At 44.2% G+C, this 18,705-nt stretch overlaps 3 protein-coding genes across 6 annotated transcripts; all 3 read right to left on the minus strand.

Moving 5' to 3' along the window:
* Positions 1-854: 854 nt before the first annotated feature.
* On the minus strand, positions 855-6,429 carry LOC136529805 (uncharacterized). 2 transcript variants are annotated; one of them, XM_066522869.1, is made up of 6 exons: positions 3,981-6,429; positions 3,577-3,906; positions 3,392-3,512; positions 1,883-1,929; positions 1,655-1,741; positions 855-1,405 (listed from the first exon to the last, which is right to left on the minus strand). In XM_066522869.1, the coding sequence occupies exons 1-6, from the start codon at positions 4,426-4,428 to the stop codon at positions 1,329-1,331; spliced, it is 1,110 nt and encodes a 369-aa protein (XP_066378966.1). In that variant the 5' UTR covers positions 4,429-6,429; the 3' UTR covers positions 855-1,328. The 2 variants fall into 2 exon arrangements, with proteins under 2 accessions (XP_066378966.1, XP_066378965.1); XM_066522868.1 differs by having other exon boundaries at positions 860-1,405; positions 3,392-6,429.
* Positions 6,430-6,550: 121 nt separating this feature from the next.
* On the minus strand, positions 6,551-9,845 carry LOC136528670 (pentatricopeptide repeat-containing protein At5g48730, chloroplastic-like). Of its 2 annotated transcripts, none has more exons than XM_066521635.1 (4): positions 9,580-9,845; positions 8,864-9,486; positions 8,351-8,757; positions 6,551-7,833 (listed from the first exon to the last, which is right to left on the minus strand). In XM_066521635.1, exons 2-4 carry the CDS (start codon positions 9,239-9,241, stop codon positions 7,140-7,142), a joined length of 1,479 nt encoding a protein of 492 aa, XP_066377732.1. In that variant the 5' UTR covers positions 9,242-9,486; positions 9,580-9,845; the 3' UTR covers positions 6,551-7,139. The 2 variants fall into 2 exon arrangements, with proteins under 2 accessions (XP_066377732.1, XP_066377731.1); XM_066521634.1 differs by having other exon boundaries at positions 8,864-9,491.
* A 465-nt stretch (positions 9,846-10,310) lies between these two features.
* Positions 10,311-18,291, minus strand: LOC136525379 (uncharacterized WD repeat-containing protein C2A9.03-like). 2 transcript variants are annotated; one of them, XM_066518387.1, is made up of 10 exons: positions 17,970-18,291; positions 17,680-17,878; positions 16,226-16,393; positions 16,045-16,131; positions 15,331-15,465; positions 15,085-15,195; positions 11,998-12,089; positions 11,813-11,918; positions 11,640-11,726; positions 10,311-11,178 (listed from the first exon to the last, which is right to left on the minus strand). In XM_066518387.1, the coding sequence occupies exons 2-10, from the start codon at positions 17,851-17,853 to the stop codon at positions 10,765-10,767; spliced, it is 1,374 nt and encodes a 457-aa protein (XP_066374484.1). In that variant the 5' UTR covers positions 17,854-17,878; positions 17,970-18,291; the 3' UTR covers positions 10,311-10,764. The 2 variants fall into 2 exon arrangements, with proteins under 2 accessions (XP_066374484.1, XP_066374485.1); XM_066518388.1 differs by lacking the exon at positions 17,970-18,291 and adding an exon at positions 16,478-16,637 and having other exon boundaries at positions 17,680-17,808.
* Between the last annotated feature and the right edge of the window lie 414 nt (positions 18,292-18,705).

An 18,705-nucleotide genomic window follows, 5' to 3' on the forward strand; every position in this document is an offset into this window, starting at 1 on the left:
GATGTCAGCAGTGCCCACCCTTGGAGATGCCTATCAGGTATTCGACCTGTTACCTTTCATGGCTTGTTCCAATTGCAATTTAGTTTGCATGAATCATGTGTAGCTGAGTTTAGAAGTTAGATTATACATTTCTGTTTTGTATACAACCTTAATCTCACCCTGGTTTGAGTATTGATGTTGACACCAATTTGGTGATGAGGATGATGAACCAAGAAGTACGTTAACTGCACATGAACTAAATATCATCTCTACAGGAAATAGTTCTAATTGCTAATATAAATCTTTTGTAAAAGGGTTTTTGATTGGTGCCATTACAATTTTACAAGTTTAGAGAAATACCATTATTATTCGTCTATTTAGAAACATGTCATTATAATTCTTCTGCAACTAATCGTGTCATTTTCTACATATTCGATAGCATCGGGCCCACGTGCAAGTGACTATTCTCGTATGTCCCAAAATAACTCTGTTGCCTCTCTCCCTCTACTCGCTGATATGTGGGCCCCACACATCATCGTGTGAGAGGCTTGTTTTTTGTTTAAGGAAGTTTCGCATAGTTATGCGCGAGAAATCATTTTCTTGCAGGTAGTAGCACCATGAAACTTTTTTTTTCTTCACGGGAGAGAGAAACCGACGAAGATCGTGTCATTTTAACTATTCATGAACGCAAAATAGAAACACATTGTTTTACGTGATGAACAAACTTGCAGCTTCACCAGCGGTAAGACCAATGAGCAACTTTAAGTATAGACGAGGTCGTGAAGATGGGGCATGTTCTATCAGCACAACAATGTGATGCTTCCGGTCATTCTATTATTTCTGAAGCCAGCTTATTAGTCATGGTATAATATTTTTCTCTTACAATAAATCAACCGTACAAATCAGCACAAATGGTCGTACAAATCAGCACAAACGGTTTATAGACCAGACGAACAAGGTTGCACTCAGGCGATTTGTGACATCTTGCTCGTGCTGCGTACGGAATAATAATGATTATACCAAAAGGGATAACCACCATTGTGCCCTCGTCGCTTGCAAACGCTAATCATTTGTTTCCCGAATGAGTAATTTACAACAAAAACGAAAAAAAAAGAGCAAGAAACACTAAAAATGTTGCTGGTCATATCCTATTATGATAAGCTCCATGGTAGCATTAGCAGCAAGGACACAAGGGATGTGATGCCATCCCGAGGAATATATATCATAGCCTGCTTCGCAGTTCGCACAAAAGCTCTCGTGTTTGATAAAACACGCTGGTTAGCACAAATATTAAAACTCTCAATGTTTGCTTGATTCTTGTACAAGACCACTCTGTGTCCGGTAGAAGATTACACTGCTACAGTAGTTTGGTTTCCTCTTGTCTTATCTGTTTCCTTATCAAATACTTTAATATTTTTTTGCGTCCCTGGATCATATCATAAAAGGAAAAAAAAAAGTCAATATTCAGCTACTGTGACAATAGATGAAAGCTAGCCTAACAATGCAGCTCATGCATACTTAATAAATCCTGAAGTTCAGGTTTGTAATAATATAACATATAATAAGCATCGCAAGATTAAAAAAACAGGGATATCCAGTATACTAAATAACAAAACAGTGAACACAGGACATCCTGTATACCAAAAAATCGTAAAATCATCACAAACTAATGTACCTACAGTTGATAAAAGTGGACGCGCTGCAGTTTCCCGCACACTTGAGTCTGTGCTGTTTAGCTGTTTATCCATGTTCAGTTCTGTACCTAGAAAAATGGCACATGCACCCCTAGCCGTTAGTGTCCATTTGCGAGCTACTAACATTCCTGAAATCAGATGGGCGTACCCAGTGCAGAGAGCTCCCGCTCTGTGCGGGGTCTGGGGAAGAGTGTCAGTGGAAGCCTTACCCTCGCCTGTGCAATGCGAGGAGACCGCGACTCGAATTGGCTTGGTGCTATAAGATCAAATTGTATTGCAAATTTTGTTAAGCCAAACCTTTATTACACACAGCAGCGACTTTTATATGGATTCAGCCATCAAGGAGACAATAGATCCAAATTTCTTGACAAAAAGTCTAGAGCGTTGAACCAGAGTAACAAAAATCTACCAGCGGAGGAAAGAATATAAATATATTTGGAGCTCATACATGAAGTAACTAAATAAAGTTAATTATTAAAACAAGGAATTCCTTAAAACAATCCCGGCAGGTGAGCTCAGCAGGGAATAAAGGGAAGACCAATGGTGTCTGAAGCCACAGAGACTACTGGGCTGGTGGCAATAATGTGATTCAGTACATAATCACACTCTAGCTCACAAAAAGGAGGCAATGTCATCTGGTTGAGGACGATAAGGTGCCTAGTGCAATAGAGGATCAAAGCTGTTTAGCACTGGTAAGGCCACCACCAATGGGGTCAGTTGTTGAGATCATTTAGTCAAAGTAGATGCGATTGACAACCAATTATAAGGCAAAAATAAAAGTTAGGAATGGTAATTCCAATGATGGAGGGATCCAAACAACCGTCGTCCAGGAGTTTTGATTACAACTTCCACAACACTAGACCAGAGACGCTGAGCACCCGGAATCACTCTCTATAATAATGTTTTCCTTCAAAAGAAAAACAAAAAGGACAGGCGATTTGTGCCAAGGTCAAATCTTCCACCGATCCACCTCATCGCCCCTGCCCCCCTTCTTCACTAGTTATGATTATTCCAAAATACCAATTATCACCACATTGATCCGATAGAGTATAACATTTCATAATGAAGTAAAGGATTTTGAACAGCAAGCGCAAAATAAAGTGGTTCCTTTGAATCAACCATTAAGTTATCAACTATGATGAACAATCAATTGTTGCAGTGACCAATCACTGCTATGCGAAAGGTTTTGTACAAAATGGGTAGCTAATCAGACAACCTGAAGCTATCTAATTTACTCATCATAAAATGCTGTCAAATGTAACCCCAATGGATTTTGTAAAGTCGACAACCAGCCCCAGAAAAAAAAAAACAAGCATAGCATGTACATAGTTTTGTTTAGGAGGCCAGTGCAGGATTTATGCAGAATATTTTGTCATAATGCCTGATTCAACTAGCAATTCTAATCCGTTGCTAGTGTTAAAAACAAGTGCAGAGGAGTAAGGAATCGCAGACCACCAGAATACGGTGTTGCATGCTAGAACTTTGAATTGGCTTAAATCAAAAGCTAGATTAAGTGCAGTCTAGTAACCTTAGGCTAACTGAAATGTACAAATAGACTCGAATGCTTATCAATCAAAACAGAACCCAATACATGTCAGTTCACTAGCTGGCTTGCTGTGGCAAAAATGTGGAAGATTTAATCTAGTGGAAGCAGCAGGAATATAAATGATTGGTACATAGCCCAAAGAAGTAAATGAGAGAAACACCCGGATGCTTACATGGACAGTGCAGCAACCACAGGCATGTCAGAATCCAGCACACGAGATCGGCCTTTGGATTTGTAGGCATGTCCCTGTTCCTTCACTTGTACGGGGACTTGCAGGTTCTTAGCATCTGTGCCTGCAGATTGACATGCGTTCAAGATAGCGTCAATGTTCTCAAACTGAAAGGCGCTCAAGATAACCTGGTCTTCCTTCGGGCAGTTGGGTTTTCCACGAGTTCGAAGAGAGGATCCCAGCATGATCGAACAGAAACTTCCCTTTCCCAAGGGGCAGAAGAGTGGCTTGAAGATCCTGCCCTCTGATGCCCTCACTGGGAACTCTTGGATTGATAATGAGGGAGACGGCATCGGGAACTCTTTGATCAACAATGAGGGAGGCGACATGGGGGTGGACGGGGATGCCTCCTTGATAGAGATGTGGAACAGCGAGGCAGACACAGCTGTGGCACCATTGTTCTCCTTGGATATGGGGCAGGCGACGAAGAGGTTGCCGCCACCGCCAAGGGGCATTGCCTGGCCAACAAACGGCAGATTTTCAGCGTGGACCTTCTCCCACGTCTTGTTCACCACATGAAAAGCATAGGTACCCAAAACAATCGGTTCTTCTTGTTGTGCAGAAACGCCAGAAAGCAGGATGTGGGAGGAGCCCACGGCAGCATAGGACGTGACTGAAATCTCCGGAGGATTACGAAACTGATAGGGGTTCAGTGATGAAGGGAAGAAGGGCGGCGGCGGCAGCTCACACCAGTAGGTCCGACCCACGCCGCCGCCGATGGGGACCTCGTTGAAGCTGAGAGATTGGAACCACGGCTCGAAATCGATGTCAGGCACGGGCACCACCCGAGGTCGGAGCGAGAGGGCGTACACCTCGCCGGCGAGGGAGAGGAGGACGGGGTCGCTGTTGGGGTGCAGGAACCGCGGGCCCTGGAACGTCTTGAGCGTGCTCGGGTCGAAGATGATGGTCCCCGCTCGTAGCCCGCCCCCAACGCCGACGATCCAGGAGCCGTGCTTCGAGTGTACGGAGACGAAGGACATGCCGCGCGCTGTGTTGGGTATCCCGGCCACGTGTGGACCCGCGGCGGCTTGGTCCCACCGGCGGCGGCGGCGGCGTCGACCTTGAAAACGGAGTAGGCCGTCTTCTCCCCCTCGTGCTCCGCCACGAGGTAGACCGTCTTGGCGAAGTCGGATGTCGACGTGTCGCCCGGATTCGCTGCCGAATCGTCCTGCGATTCCACCTTGCCATCTCAATGGCTCTTCTTCCTCTTGGGCGCCATCTTCGTCTCGCTCTAGGAAAGGGGGAAATTGGGGGCGAGGGTTTGGTCTGGTACTCTCTCTCCACGCCGGAAGGGAGAAGGTGGGCGGCGGCCGAAGTTGAGCCCTTCCGCTTCCGACGACGCCCTAGTCTCCGGTCTGGCTGGGGCTTCTTCTTTTTTTGAAGAAGAGGGCCTGGATGGGCCTATTTGCGTAGTGGCACATCGTGTTGGGCCATATCGAGCCCAGATTAACACATTTCTAATAGGACACTAACCAAGTCCTCAACTACCACTGCCTGTGACACAAATGGAGCTTTGCACGGTTTCAAAAAAAAAGAGCTTTGCACAGTTCAAGATTTCGTGTACAGCGTGTAGTGTACCTAACATACAGTGTAATAGAGACATGACTATGCAACGATCATAACAAAAGTACACATTTTTGTTGGCACCCCATGGAATTATTTCATTACTAGCTATATATTACTCATTTCGTCTGCAGCAAAAACTTGTGCCGTTCTTTATAACCGCCTTTTAATTTAGCTGTTGATGGAGGCTGGTCAGGTAAAAATGAAGGTTTTATGCTGTTGAAGAGATTGCATTAGCACTTGAGGAAGAAGTATCTGAAATACAAAACTGTTGTTAAGCACGTGTCCCATTGACAATAGCAAAAATGTATACCACCATCCATGATCTAAATTCCAGACGTATAACTCCAATGCATACTAGTCAAGTTCCAAGATCTAGGATATGAGGATGATTTCGAGACCCACCTTGTATTTTTTTCAGCAAATTGTGACTTCTACAAAAATTACTAATCAGCCTGTTCGGACACACTTCTTGCAGCGCGAGTACAATGCTTCTTACAGAGGCTCTTCACTAATTAGCTTTGCAGCAGTAATGTTCATATCTCTCATGTCAAAATGAGCTGGGAGCCAGCAGAAGCCACGATTTGTGACTCCTCCAGCTCCAGGTTCTTTGATACGATACAAGAACCATGACGAGGTTGCTCTGTGTGTGCATGACTTTCCTTTGGTTCATCTCTCACATACACATATCCGAGATCAGATCAGATCCAAATAATAAACTTGCAAGCAATGCCAAAAAGTTCTTAGTATCCAAGATACTACTTTGGATAGATGCATTAGTGGAAGAATGGAGCTTAAGCATGATTCATGATTGCATGTGAATATTCTGCAAGAAGAACCAACAAACATCATAAAAGTAATTAAGCCAGATCAAAATTCAAATCACACTTTTTTCGAACACACAGGAGAGCTGGTGGCAAATTACAATTTGTGGAAGCGCTTTCTATGTGGATTCCTTCTTGGAAAGAAGTTAATGGGTTCAGTTAGTAGAAGCTTCAAAACAAACTCTGCAGTCAATTAAGAGTAACCACAAGGTTGTTGAAATCGGTACAGTTGCAAACTTCAATTACTTGCAGTTGGTTCTGAACTTCCTCCATAGATTTTATAGCTGCTTAGGGTAACTCTGACATCATCGGCAGCTATAGTGTTTTCTAGAGAACAACACAGTGTTTGCTCAATTCCATTTACCCTTATCAGAACAAGCCCACCAGGAGTACTTGGAACTCCAGGATTTAAGGAACATTCGAAGGACACATGGCAGATGGCACTATATATGGGGAACTAGCACATATACGTCTTCCAAAGTCTACGACTTCCCGTACAAGAATGTGTCCCCTCCTGCTCCCTTCATGTGGATTTGGAGGTCCAAATGTTGCAACAAACTAAGAGTTTTCTCCTGGCTCTTAATGATGGATAGACTCAACACTAGGCCCGTGTTTAGTTCAAAAAAAAACTTCCCAAAAAGTGAACAGTAGTCATCACATCGAATTTTGCGATACGTGCATGGAGCATTAAATGTAGACAAAAAAAAACGCTCAAGACGGCGTTGCACAACGGATACAAGACGCTCGGGGACTAGCTGTGCGGGATATGACCCCCGGTATCCATAAGACAAGACATGGGCCGCACCATCAGAGGTGGCCCAGCCCACAAGATCAAGGCGTGCACGACACTAGTCGACGCGCACCGTAAGATATTGTATAGTATCAAATAGGATACTTTCCTTGTAACCCTACCCCTCCAGAGCATATAAGGAGGGGCAGGGGTCATCTACATACATATCATACAATACACCAAAGACACAGGATATAGGGTATTACGTCGATCATACGGGCCCAAACCTATCTAAATCGCTGTCTCTGCGCCTTGTGTCACCATCCGGTTCCTAATTACGCACACACCCACCGATCAATCTACCTTCGTGAGATAACCCTCGGAGGACTGTCGAGCATCTTTTGTTAATGTTTGGTTCAGTAGCATTCAAGTCAGTAATTCATGATATGGTAGGGCAGGTGGGAATGTGGGATCGTTGCATGTATGTAAACGGAGGCTCAAAAAGATCAATTCCACTTCCTTAAAAAAATGTAGACAAAAGCCACTACTCCATGAGTTGCTTTTGTGTTCACTCCTATGTATCATCTGTTGCACGCCCATCTTTAAGATCACGTAGATACTGAACACGATGATCGTTGATTCCTTTGATGAGAAACCATTTGATCATGGTAGTGCATGTTACCTTGTCTGATTTGCATCTGTGCTCGTTCATCAAATCAAGAACATCCCACATCTCTGCCAAGCACCCCACCCTCCCATATGCATCCACCAAACAGTTGAAGAACACAATATCCAATGTTATGTCAGAATTCTCAACAATTCTCAACACTGTCTTTATTTTCTTAACTTCCCCAGCTCTTCCATATGCTCTAATCACTGAACAGAGTGTAACACAATTGGGCTTTATACGCTCAGATTTCATTAGCCTAAATATGTATTCCATCTGCTCAAGGTCTCCGGCCCTTCCAAATGCATCAGTCACTACATTGTAAGTAACTATTGTCCAAGAATAGTAATACTTCTGCATGTACTCCATCACAGCTCCCATCTTCTCATACATTTTGGCTTTACCATAGGAATCGAGTAAGATATTGTAGGTCTTAATGTTTGGGACAATACCAGAGGCCTGGAACTTCTCATAGCAGCTTCCCATTGTCTCAATCTGACCACTACTGCCAAAGGCTCTGAGAGTAGAATTCATTGTCCACACATCAGGCTTGCAATTTTGTAACAACATCTTCAGAAGAGTTGATTCCATCTCAGCAAACCTTTAAAATAAAATAGCATTAGCTGAGCTCTATTTCATAGAACCCAATTCAGGAATAACTGGATATAATGATAGATTTGGACGGCTAAACAAATGCAACCAAGGGCACTTCTCAAAATTCAAGGTTCAGCTGTATTATCAGTGCATCTACTGGAAAGGAGGAACTGCAGTAACTTCTTACCAAAAAAGATTTTTTTTCTTTTAACAACAATCAGGTTCATTATCAAGAACAGAGTACAAGAAAATTTTCAGAATGCTTTGGTAAAAAAAAATGAATGAGCATTTCATAAACTACATTCCATGGAACCTAATCATGAATAACTAAAGATTTGGGTGACTACAAAATTCAATGAATGGTAAAACTACTTCAAACTCTGAGATGGTAACTTGTTAACTAGGTTTCAGGTAAACATGGTGCATCCCTTTAGAGCTAGTAGAATTTTAAGACAGCATTTATTACCAAATATATGATCAATCATTACTGGATTACATAAGCATAGGTTCTTGCGGTCAGTTACCTTCCTGCTTTCCCATAGGCATCGATCAATGTATTATAGGTGACAGTGTTAGGCCGGATGCCCGTCCGTGCCATATCAGTCAGCAAACTCTTCACCTTCTCAAAATCATAAGCGTGTAAGCATGGCTTGATGAGAATCGAGTACGTCTGCGCATCAGGCTGGCAACCCGGGGTGTCCTTCATCCGATCAAATAGGTCGAATGCCTCACGGAATCGGCCGCTCCTGCTATACGCGGAGACTAGGGCGGTGTAGGACTCGAGGTTGGGCGCGCAACCCTCATCGATCATCGCCTGGAAGAGCTCATGCGCCTTCTCCGGCTGCTTGCACTTGCCGAGCATGGTTATAAGTTTGATGTAGATGCCGATGTAAGGCCTGTACCACACCTGGTCCCGCATTAGCTCGAACACCTGCGCGGCAGTGGACGCGGCAGGATTAAGCGTCGTTTCATCCGGATAAGAAGTTGTGGTGCGACTGCAATGGAGAGGTGGTTTGGGGGGTCGAAGGGAGCAGGACCTTGAGGGCGGAGTCCCATCGGAGGGCGGCGACGCGGTCGTGCAGGGCCTCAAGGACGGTGCCGGGGAGGAGGCGGCGCGTGCCCTTGCCGGGCTTGCGCTTGTCGAGGACCGCTTTGGTGGCCTCGCGCCGGAGGATGACGGACAGCGCCTTCCGGGACGCGATCTTCCGGTTCACCTCCTCCTTCCGCCGCCTCTCCGCTTCCTCCTCGTCCTCCACCTCCGCCTCCTTCCCTCTCCGCGCCCTCCCCTCCGCGCCGGCCGCTGTCCACGCGCGCGCCGGCTCGCGGGCCGCGGAGACTGTCGGTACGATCGCCCGGTTACGGCGCGCGGAGCGGACCGCCATGGAGGAGGGCGCGGTCACAGGCCCAACTGCCATTGGCGAGCTCGAAATTGGAGCGAGCTCTGCTGCCGCTGAACTTTAGTGGTGAGATTTTTGCGACCTCCCGGCGGAGTGGCCGAATGGACTGGATGAGATTCCGAGCACGAGCGCCCGTCTGCGGTGGCGGCAAGATTGGTTAAGTGCGGCAGTTAAATATCGAATCAACGGTTGAGATCTTCACACACGCTTCTCCTTTCAAAGCAGTTGAACATCGAATCAACGGTTGACATCTTGACACACACCTTTCCTTTAAAAAATATATTGGAGTATTAGTTTTGTCCTAAAAAATTCTCCTCGCTTCTATAACATTAAATCGATTTGATTAGATCCCTCACCATAGCCCATAGCGCATTTATTTAGGCCCCGTTCGCTTCGTTGAAAAAACAAGCCGATACACTGTTCCGACTGATGTGTTGTGAGAGAAAAATATTGTTCCGACTGAAAAAACAAGCTGAAAAGTACAGATTATAAGATAAGCGAATAGGGCCTTAGTATATTTCTTTAGTCCCAAATTCTAAGTCTCTCGAACTTTGCTAGATAGAATAATTTATAATTTAAAAAGAGGAAGTCTAGATACATAAATTCTACTATAGAATGATTTATAATTTAAAATAGAGGAAATGTATTTGTAATTATAAGTTGTTGTCTTTTCTAGATGCATAACATTTTCTATTTAAATATATATTTTACGTATATCTAAAAAACAATACTTTAATTTGGAACGAACTGAGCAGTACTCTAGTTATATCCTATAAATCATGTTCGGTATAGCTCAGCTTCACTAGTCAAGTAGTTTTTTTTTTTTTGGTTTAGTTTCGTAAAGCAGCTTCACTAGTGTAGCTAAAGCTAATTTTAAAAAACATTTGTAAAACAGAGGAAGATAGCAATGAGAGAGAGGAGAGAAGCTAGTATTTTTAGCTTCATCTAGCTTCACCTGAAAAACCATGCCTATGAGAGGAAGCTCAAGAATAGCTTCTGGAGAAAAAGTATTTCATTAGGTCTTATTTAGTAGAAGCTAGAAAAATAGCTTTATAAAGCTAGGGCAAAAACCCTACCAAACAAGCTCTTAATAATAACAAGAGATGTTGACTACTCGTATCCATCTCAATCGCGTATCGAAGTGGATTGAAATGCAAAATTGACTAATTTCTACCTTAATCCACTCTAACAGAGATCGAAGTGAATACAATTGAAGCCAAACTAGCCCTTCATGTGTTCCACAGTACACAGGCTTTAGGAATTTGGTCCGAAACTATTTGTATTCTGGAGTCTGGAACTAACAACGCAAACATACATTACTCTGCTCATATGTTCAGACAGTATTGGTCCACAGCACTACGCTTCAATTGCTAAACTATTTACACGGCAGATTCGCTGACGTCGAGTCCCAACGAACCATTATTCGCCATGAACTAGCGCACAACAGCAGGCAGATGCATTCCCTGAACCGCGCACCAGAACCGTCACCGAGAGCAAGTGACCTTCAGCCAGTACCCAGCACAACACCGAAGCTCCATTCTTCACACGCACGAGTCAAGATAGTCGAACGCATGGATCATCCTGTACTGCAACAGGCTGGCATAGACACGGTCGCACACTCCGACGAACAGGGACTCATCGTCCGGGCTGAGTGTGATCCCAGATACCTCACCAAAGAAGTCGATCTCCTGCCGTTTCTTGTAGTCTGCAGCCACGCTGTACACATGAACAAAGTCGGCAGGCTCCGAGAACACCAGGAACCGACCGTCAGAGGAGTAGCGAATGCACCGGATCGCGCCGATGTTGCCCCGCAATACAGCAAGTGAGGTCGACAAGTTGCGGGTGTCCCAGATGCGGCAGGTTTTGTCCTGGTTCCCGGTTGCAAAGGTCCGGCTATCCGGGTGCCATGCCGTAGCAAATGAGTAGTCCAGATGGCCAACTAGGGTAGAGGTTACCTGCAAAACACACCAATTCCGCATTTCACTTCTCATGTCTGTTCAGTTAGTAACAAAACACGATTGTAAAGCTCCAAAGTATCTCTTGCTGTTACAGTGGTAAAACTAGACATGAGCAAAACCTTTTAAGGAAAAAGATTAGAAACTCCACTCAGGACCTCTCTCTCTAAAATGTAGTTTTGCAGGCCTCTAGTTTCTAAAATTATAGTTTCTTGATACTACGATCCTTGAAAATGACTTCAAAACAGGCCCAAAACAGATGCCCTACTGTACTGAGGAACATTTAAAAAAAAAGGTCATGGCCAATAGATGTTACAATGTCAATATTTTTTTGATAAAGAACCTCACAATATTGATGTAATGAAAGAATCGCAGTAATAGTAATAAGTTGTGAATTAAGCCACACAAGCCCAAATTAATAAACCAAAAAAGCCTGAAAGAATAAGCAAAAAAAAAAAAACCTTTCCATTTCGTGAATCCACAAGAAGAGCATCCCGATCATCTCCAACCACAGCCAAAAGTTTCTTATCCGGGCTCACGGATGTGTGCTGTTGTTACGGAAGCAAGCAATGAATGTCAAATATGGATGAAACAACCAAAACAGTACATTGGATCCTAATGAGGTAGAACTTACATTAACCGGCCAGTTATAACGGTAGTGGTTCAAGAGCTGAAATCTCTCCATATCATATTCACGAACACCGCAATCGTTATTAGATACTGTAATGCGCAAGCTTCCACTGCAAAGCAATTTGGAGACCTTTAGATTTTAATGACAATGTACAGCTTCAGATAGGTTCTGAAAAGTTAGTTTCTCACCTTGTCGATCTGTGTATATCTATGGCGTTTGTTATAGCATTGTCACTCAAAGTTGTCCTTGCACAGAATTTTACATTACGGCCTTCCAAATCCTGTAACAACATAAAAAAAAGCTGGTGAGCATGCAAGCAGTGCTTTCAATGAATTGCTTATTCTCACAGCACTAAAAGTTTACAGAAGCAAATAAGAAAGTACACTGGTGATGAATACATCAATCTAAAAAATACAGTGTATGCAGTAAAAAGATTCTTCCATTTTAGATCTTTATCATATGGTCTTAAACTTGTCATTAGTGATATGGTCTTAAACGTAATTAGTGTGTATGCCCCCCAAGTAGGCCATGATGAGAGTGCTAAGCGGCTTTTCTGGGAAGACTTAGATCGCTTGGTTAGAGCTGTCCCTAATAGCGAGAAGCTCTTTATAGGAGGTGATCTTAATGGCCACGTAGGTACATCAAGTGCAGGTTTCGAGGTGGTTCATGGGAGTTTCGGATATGGTAGTAGGAACCAGGAGGGAGAGGAAGTCTTAGACTTTGCTATAGCTTTTGATCTGATGATAGCTAACACTTTCTTTCGTATGAGACAGTCCCATTTAGTGATCTTTAATAGTGGCTAGTACTTTAGTCAAATCGACTTTGTCCGTACAAGGAGGGATAAACGAACATGCGTGGAGTGTAAGGTGATACCTAGAGAATGTGTGGTCGCTCAACACAAGCTGGTGGTGGCTGACTTCCGCTTTCTGGTGCAAGCTCGTGGGAACAAACAAGCTAGGGTTGCTAGAACGAAGTGGTGGAAATTAGAAGGGGAGGCATCAAAGGTCTTTAAGGAAAAGATCATTGAAAAGGGCCCTTGGAAGGATGAAGGCGATGCAAACAGCATGTGGGAGAAGATGGCAACATGCATTCGGAAGGTTGCTTCAGAGGTGCTTGGAGTGACCAAAGGGAGCGAATGCGACTTGAAAGACACTTGGTGGTGGAATAAAGATGTGCAAAAGGCTATTAAGGAAAGGAAAAGGAGTGCTATAAGCGCTTGTATCATGACAGGTGTGCAGACAACATAGAGAAGTACAAAGTGGCAAAGAAGACTGCAAAACGAGCGGTGAGTGAGGCAAAGGGGCGGGCCTATGAGGACCTTTACCAACGTTTGAGTACAAACTACAAAGAAAGGAGAGAAGGACATTTATAGAATGGCTAGGACTCGCGATAGGAAGACAAGGGACTTCAATCAGGTCAAGTGCATAAATGATGAGAGGGAGCAGCTCTTGGTGAAGGAGGATGAGATCAGATATAGATGGCAAGAGTATTTTGATAAAATGTTCAATAGTGAGAACGAGAACACCACCATTCAGCTGGACGACTCGTTTGATGACACTAATAGGCACTTTGCGCGGAGGATTCAAGAATCGGAGGTCAGAGAAGCCTCGAAAAGGATGAAAGGGGGCAAAGCGATGGGCCCTGATGGTATCCCAATCAAGGTGTGGAGATGTCTCGGGAATATAGCTATATTATGGCTAATCAAGATGTTCAACAATATCTTTCGATCGAACGAGATGCCTGAGGAGTGGAGAAGAAGCATATTGGTACCAATCTACAAGAGCAAGGGGGATATCCAAAGTTGTACTAATTATCGGGGAATTCAGTTGATGAGCCACACTATGAAGCTATGGGAGAGAGTCATCGAGCAGCGCCTGCAAGGAACAACGCAGATATCAACAAACCAATTTGGTTTCATGCCCGGAAGGTCAACCACAGAAGCAATCTTCTTAATAAGATAAGTTACGGAGCGGTTTAGAGAGCAGAAGAAAGACCTCTACATGGTTTTCATTGATTTGGAGAAGGCTTATGACAAGATACCAAGAAATGTTATGTGGCGGGCTTTGGACAAACATAAAGTCCCATCAAAGTACGTGACCCTCATCAAGGACATGTACAACAATGTTGTGACTAGTGTTCGAACAAACGATGGTAACACAGATTACTTCCCGATTAAAATTGGACTTCATCAAGGGCTAGCCTTAAGCCCGTATCCCTTTGCCTTGGTAATGGATGAGGTTACCACGAACATACAAGAGGATATTCCTTGGTGTATGTTGTTCGCTGATGATGTAGTGTTGGTGGACGAAAGCCAGACGGGTGTAAATAGGAAACTAGAGTTATGGCGACAGACCCTTGAGTCTAAAGGTTTTAGATTGAGCAGAACTAAAACCGAATACATGATATGCGACTTTGGCGGAGCTGCACAAGAGGAGGGAGATGTGAGTTTGAAAGGTCAAGTAGTGCCTAAGAAGGATACCCTTCGGTATCTGGGATCGATGCTACAGAGGGATGGAGATATTTATGCGAACGTTAGCCATAGAATCAAAGCAGGGTGGATCAAGTGGCGACAAGCTTCTAGCATTCTCTATGACAAGAGGGTACCACAAAAGCTAAAAGGCAAGTTTTATAGAACGGCGATTAGACCAGCTATGTTGTATGGAGCAGAATGTTGGCCTACAAAGATTCGACATGTTCAACAACTGAGTGTTGCAGAAATATGTATGTTGCGATGGATTTGTGGTCACACAAGAATGGACCGAGTTCGAAACGATGATATACGTGATCGCCTAGGGGTAGCACCAATTGAAGAAAAGCTTGTCCAACATCGGTTGAGGTGGTTTGGCCATGTCCAAAGAAGACCTCCAGAGGCACCAGTGCATTGTGGAATCCTAAGCTAAGCTAATAATATGAGAAAAGGTAGAGGAAGACCGAAATTGACATGAGGGAGGCAATAAAAAGAGATTTGAAAGCTTGGGATGTACCTGCAGATCTATGTTTGAATAGGAGTGCTTGGAAAGCAGCTATTGAAGTGCCTGAACCGTGACTTGGGGCTCTTGGTGGGTTTCAACTCTAGCCTACCCCAACTTGCTTGGAACTGAAAGGCTATGTTGTTATTGTTGTTGTTGTAGTAGATCTTTATCATATGTAATATAATACCAAATAAAATAATAAACAACGAGAGACTGAAAGGAAATGGACATCTACAGCTAGATCCTATGGGTGGATAAAACAGCCAAACCAAAGTTACAACCAAGTCTTCATTGGTGGCTTACCTTGCCAATTAGTTCTCCTTGAAAACCACCAGCTACCAACAAACCCTCATTCACAGCAAGTGTGCTAACTTGAACCCCAGAGAAACCTTCTAGTAAACTGCCAGGATGCTTCTGTGAGGAGGAATAAAAGAAGAGACCAAATTTGCATTAACAATGAGACCTATTAGATTTTTAGAGGAGGACAACAAAAAATTAAAATGATTATTAGATCAGAAGGTTGCAAGCAGGAAACTATAAGGGGAATACCTCCGCTGGAGCAACATGCCCAGAGAAGTCGAGAACCTCTGATATTTTGTGAGACAATGATGACCAGTGGCTTACTGTGGAATTTGACATAAAATAGACATCATGCTTCGAGGTTGCCCATAGCAAATTCCTAAGCTACAGAAGCAATAGTTAGTCAGTACTGTTCAGCCTCAGGAGTCATATGACAAGATTATGATGCAGACAAACACATTAACTAGTTTCCACTTCATAGCAGAGAATGCAAAGGAACACATCTTAACTCTTTTCTTGGTTATAACTAACAAGACATTTGTTTTAAAACAAGTATAAATGTTCTTCACTTGCTAGCATTCCTCTCATCATGCTCTTTTATTAGTGGCTATTGTTGGGTTTTATCTCTAGCCTACCCCAGCATACTTTACACTAAAAGGCTTTGTTGTTATTGTTGAATTATAATTTCATGTAAAAGTTCTATTAGAGCGCCACACAAAAAATGACACTAATTTTCTTCCTCGAGTTTCTTGCTAATATGGATAGTTGCATACAGGTGGTACATGCAACTTGCAAGTTTGTGAAGAAAGCCTTCTAAGTGCTGGCAAGTAAGAAGGAAATAGACAATCCACAAGAACCTTTTCTCACATATATAGTACAGTTAGTTTTTTTTTTTTTGAAAGAATGTAGTACAGTTAGTTATTGCATATCTTGCAATAAAAGGTAGGACACAATGCAAATCACCTGAAAATGGAGAATTGATGGCTTCACTGATCTAGTGTTGTGCTGAAACTCATAATATTTGCTGCTCTTCTCCACTTGCTTGCACATCTAAGAAAAACATTTTGAAAATAATTAGGAAATATGAATATTTGGAATAATAAAAACAACCTTTAATGAAATAAGACTAGATGGTAGTGAAGACCTTATCCATGAGCTCTCCTGATTGAGGGAAATTTTCATAGTTCTTATACTGTTCCAACCTAGCTTTTCGGTAATCTTGCCTGGCTATGTGTATCCTATCCCATGGTATGCCTTGTATATCCTTTCCTGCCCTTGCTTCAGCTGCTGACGTGTCCCTTATCCTAGTGAGCTGTAGAAACATAGACAATTATCAATAGGAATAAGTTATAAACACTAAATGAACAACACTGTCTGAGCAATCTTAAGGGCGTACCCAGTGCAGAGAGCTCCCGCTCTGTGCGGGGTCTGGGGAAGGGTGTTAGTGGCAAGCCTTACCCTCGCCTGTGCAATGCGAGGAGACCGCGACTCGAACCCGGGACCTTCCGGTCACAGGCGGTAAGACTCTACCGCTTGCACCAGGACCACTGAGCAATCTTAAGGTTTGAATCAAATTCATCATTTCTCAGTTTTGGCATAAAAATATAGACATAATCCAAGAAATATCAAACGGATTTTAATCGCTGATAAGCTGCCGAAAACATGCCCTCAGTGAAGAGAGTAGTTAACTCAAAAGGTGAATTAATTTTAACTCCAATCAAGAAGGACAAGACATGAGTCAAATATTCTAATTGAAATCTGTGTTTCAAGCTCGTTGGTCCAAGCCCAATCAAACAAGGATGAAACCATGCATCTGCAACACCGTGCCATGTTGGGCATAGAAAATTATGCAACAAATGCCTAGTACGAAAGCAACCTGGTAAATCAAATCATTATTGGCTGAAGATAAGCACAAGAAAAGAAAAGACATAGCATTCTAGACCTACATGATTGGCCAAAACAAATCTGCTCCACAAGCCCCGTTGACATCAAGTCTCCCTGTCCCATAAATAATTCAGCAGCCAAGGACTAAATGAGGAAAAATCAACACTGAAACTTAGCCAGAAAATTAGAGATCTTTTCACGCTTTTGTTTATCACTCTGCTAATGTTTCCTCGCAATTTGGCATGTGCTTTGAAATTTAGTAGAAACATACTAGTACTGCAAATTAACATTTCTACCCTACCCTAACAAAACAATTGCCTTCTTGTTTTTCAACTGGTTTTCAGCGTATGCTTTACCACCTGGTTCACACCATCATTAACATCACACCTACGCCATAAAACTTAGCTTAAATTATAGCAATCTAAACTTACATTCCGGATAGAATAGAAACCTAGTACACATGAAGATCCATCTATGTCCATGAGCAATTTTAATGATCTAGCACAGGCATGTACCGTGCCATGCTACCCACCAAACCATGAACGATCTCAAGCTCGACTTTCGCATGTGAATAAAAAGCCGGCAGGAACCTTAGGCAAGCAATCGAGAGTACCACCGGAGCCATCACGCGTCGGCCACCTCAGATTTGCCGGTTCGACAGAAACAAAAGCACTCGACACCCACGGCAGGAGCACCAGGAAAGGTCATACGCACCAGCAAGTATTCATCATCACCATCCGCGCCGCCGTCCCTCCGGTCGGCATCGTGGTCTTGGAACTCGCCTTCCACATCCATCTCCACGTCCATCTCGCCGTCCGACACCCATCCGTCGTGATCATCCACGACTCGCTCCGCCGCATCCGCGCTGTCCCGCGCGCTTGCCGCCATCCTACTGCCGCGTCGAACCGCACCCCTGTCCGCACCGCACCAACCAAACATTCAGATCACACAGGCGACGCGCGGACATAAGAGAGGCGATCAGAAGGCAAGCCACCAGCCCTTACCACGGAGGACAACAAGAGCGGCTGCGCCGCGCGGCTCTCGATGTGCACTGCGCGCCCGCGCCGCCGGGTGAGGTGCCGAGGATGAAGGAGCGCGGGTTGATGAGCCTCGGGCCTCCGAGGGCTGGAGAGTTGCGAGGGGGAGGAGCTGTGTCGGCGGCGGCCTACGGCGGCTGTGGATCGGGAGGCGGAAACGTGTGGAGGGGATGAGGGCGCGGGCGCGGCCGTGCTTTTGGTGCCGTGCGGCGAAGCAAGGTTCGAGAGAGCCAAGCTCGATCCGGCAACGCGATGGGGCGGATAGCGACGAGGAGGGGATAATTAGCTAGGGTAACGGCGTTTTCTAGAAGACGTAACGACGGAGACGCGGACGGGATATTTGCAAGGGGCACACCAGTGTGGGCCTATGCCCCTGTGGTGGCAGCGCAGTGTAGTTATGGTGTCGGTTGCGCTCGTGGGTCCAGCAGATTTAAGTGAAACTTTGTAACAAAAAAATCGCAAAGTAGTTTATTTGGAGAAATGCTATACCTATACTACACTAGAGTGTTTTACTCTTCATCAACGCTTGATTTTTTTTTACCGATCACATACCTGGCTTAGCACCTTCCTTGTGTCATCTTCTTCATCTCCGACGAGTTAAGGTTCATACATCCCATCCCACGAGCTTAGAAGGGAAGGACAGGGGTGGCGTGATCAAGGTGGTAGTGGCATCGCCGACTGGGCAGTGGAGAAGGTGGTTGGC

Source organism: Miscanthus floridulus, chromosome 19, assembly GCF_019320115.1.
Source record: "Miscanthus floridulus cultivar M001 chromosome 19, ASM1932011v1, whole genome shotgun sequence".
Classification (NCBI taxonomy): Eukaryota; Viridiplantae; Streptophyta; class Magnoliopsida; order Poales; family Poaceae; genus Miscanthus; species Miscanthus floridulus.

Excerpts from the sequence above, each read along its gene's own strand:
- LOC136525379 (XM_066518387.1), bottom strand. The coding sequence starts at position 17,853 with ATGGCGGCAAGCGCGCGGGACAGCGCGGATGCGGCGGAGCGAGTCGTG. Across the intron at positions 11,919-11,997 it reads GATATACACAGATCGACAAG|TGGAAGCTTGCGCATTACAG; the intron begins GTGAGAAACTAA and ends ATTGCTTTGCAG. Across the intron at positions 11,727-11,812 it reads GTTATAACTGGCCGGTTAAT|CACACATCCGTGAGCCCGGA; the intron begins GTAAGTTCTACC and ends CCGTAACAACAG.
- LOC136529805 (XM_066522868.1), bottom strand. The coding sequence starts at position 4,428 with ATGTCCTTCGTCTCCGTACACTCGAAGCACGGCTCCTGGATCGTCGGC. Across the intron at positions 1,930-3,391 it reads GTGGTTGCTGCACTGTCCAT|CACCAAGCCAATTCGAGTCG; the intron begins GTAAGCATCCGG and ends TTGATCTTATAG. Across the intron at positions 1,406-1,654 it reads TCCACTTTTATCAACTGTAG|GGACGCAAAAAAATATTAAA; the intron begins GTACATTAGTTT and ends GATATGATCCAG.
- LOC136528670 (XM_066521635.1), bottom strand. The coding sequence starts at position 9,241 with ATGGCAGTTGGGCCTGTGACCGCGCCCTCCTCCATGGCGGTCCGCTCC. Across the intron at positions 8,758-8,863 it reads GATGGGACTCCGCCCTCAAG|GTGTTCGAGCTAATGCGGGA; the intron begins GTCCTGCTCCCT and ends ACTGCCGCGCAG. Across the intron at positions 7,834-8,350 it reads GCCTATGGGAAAGCAGGAAG|GTTTGCTGAGATGGAATCAA; the intron begins GTAACTGACCGC and ends TTTATTTTAAAG.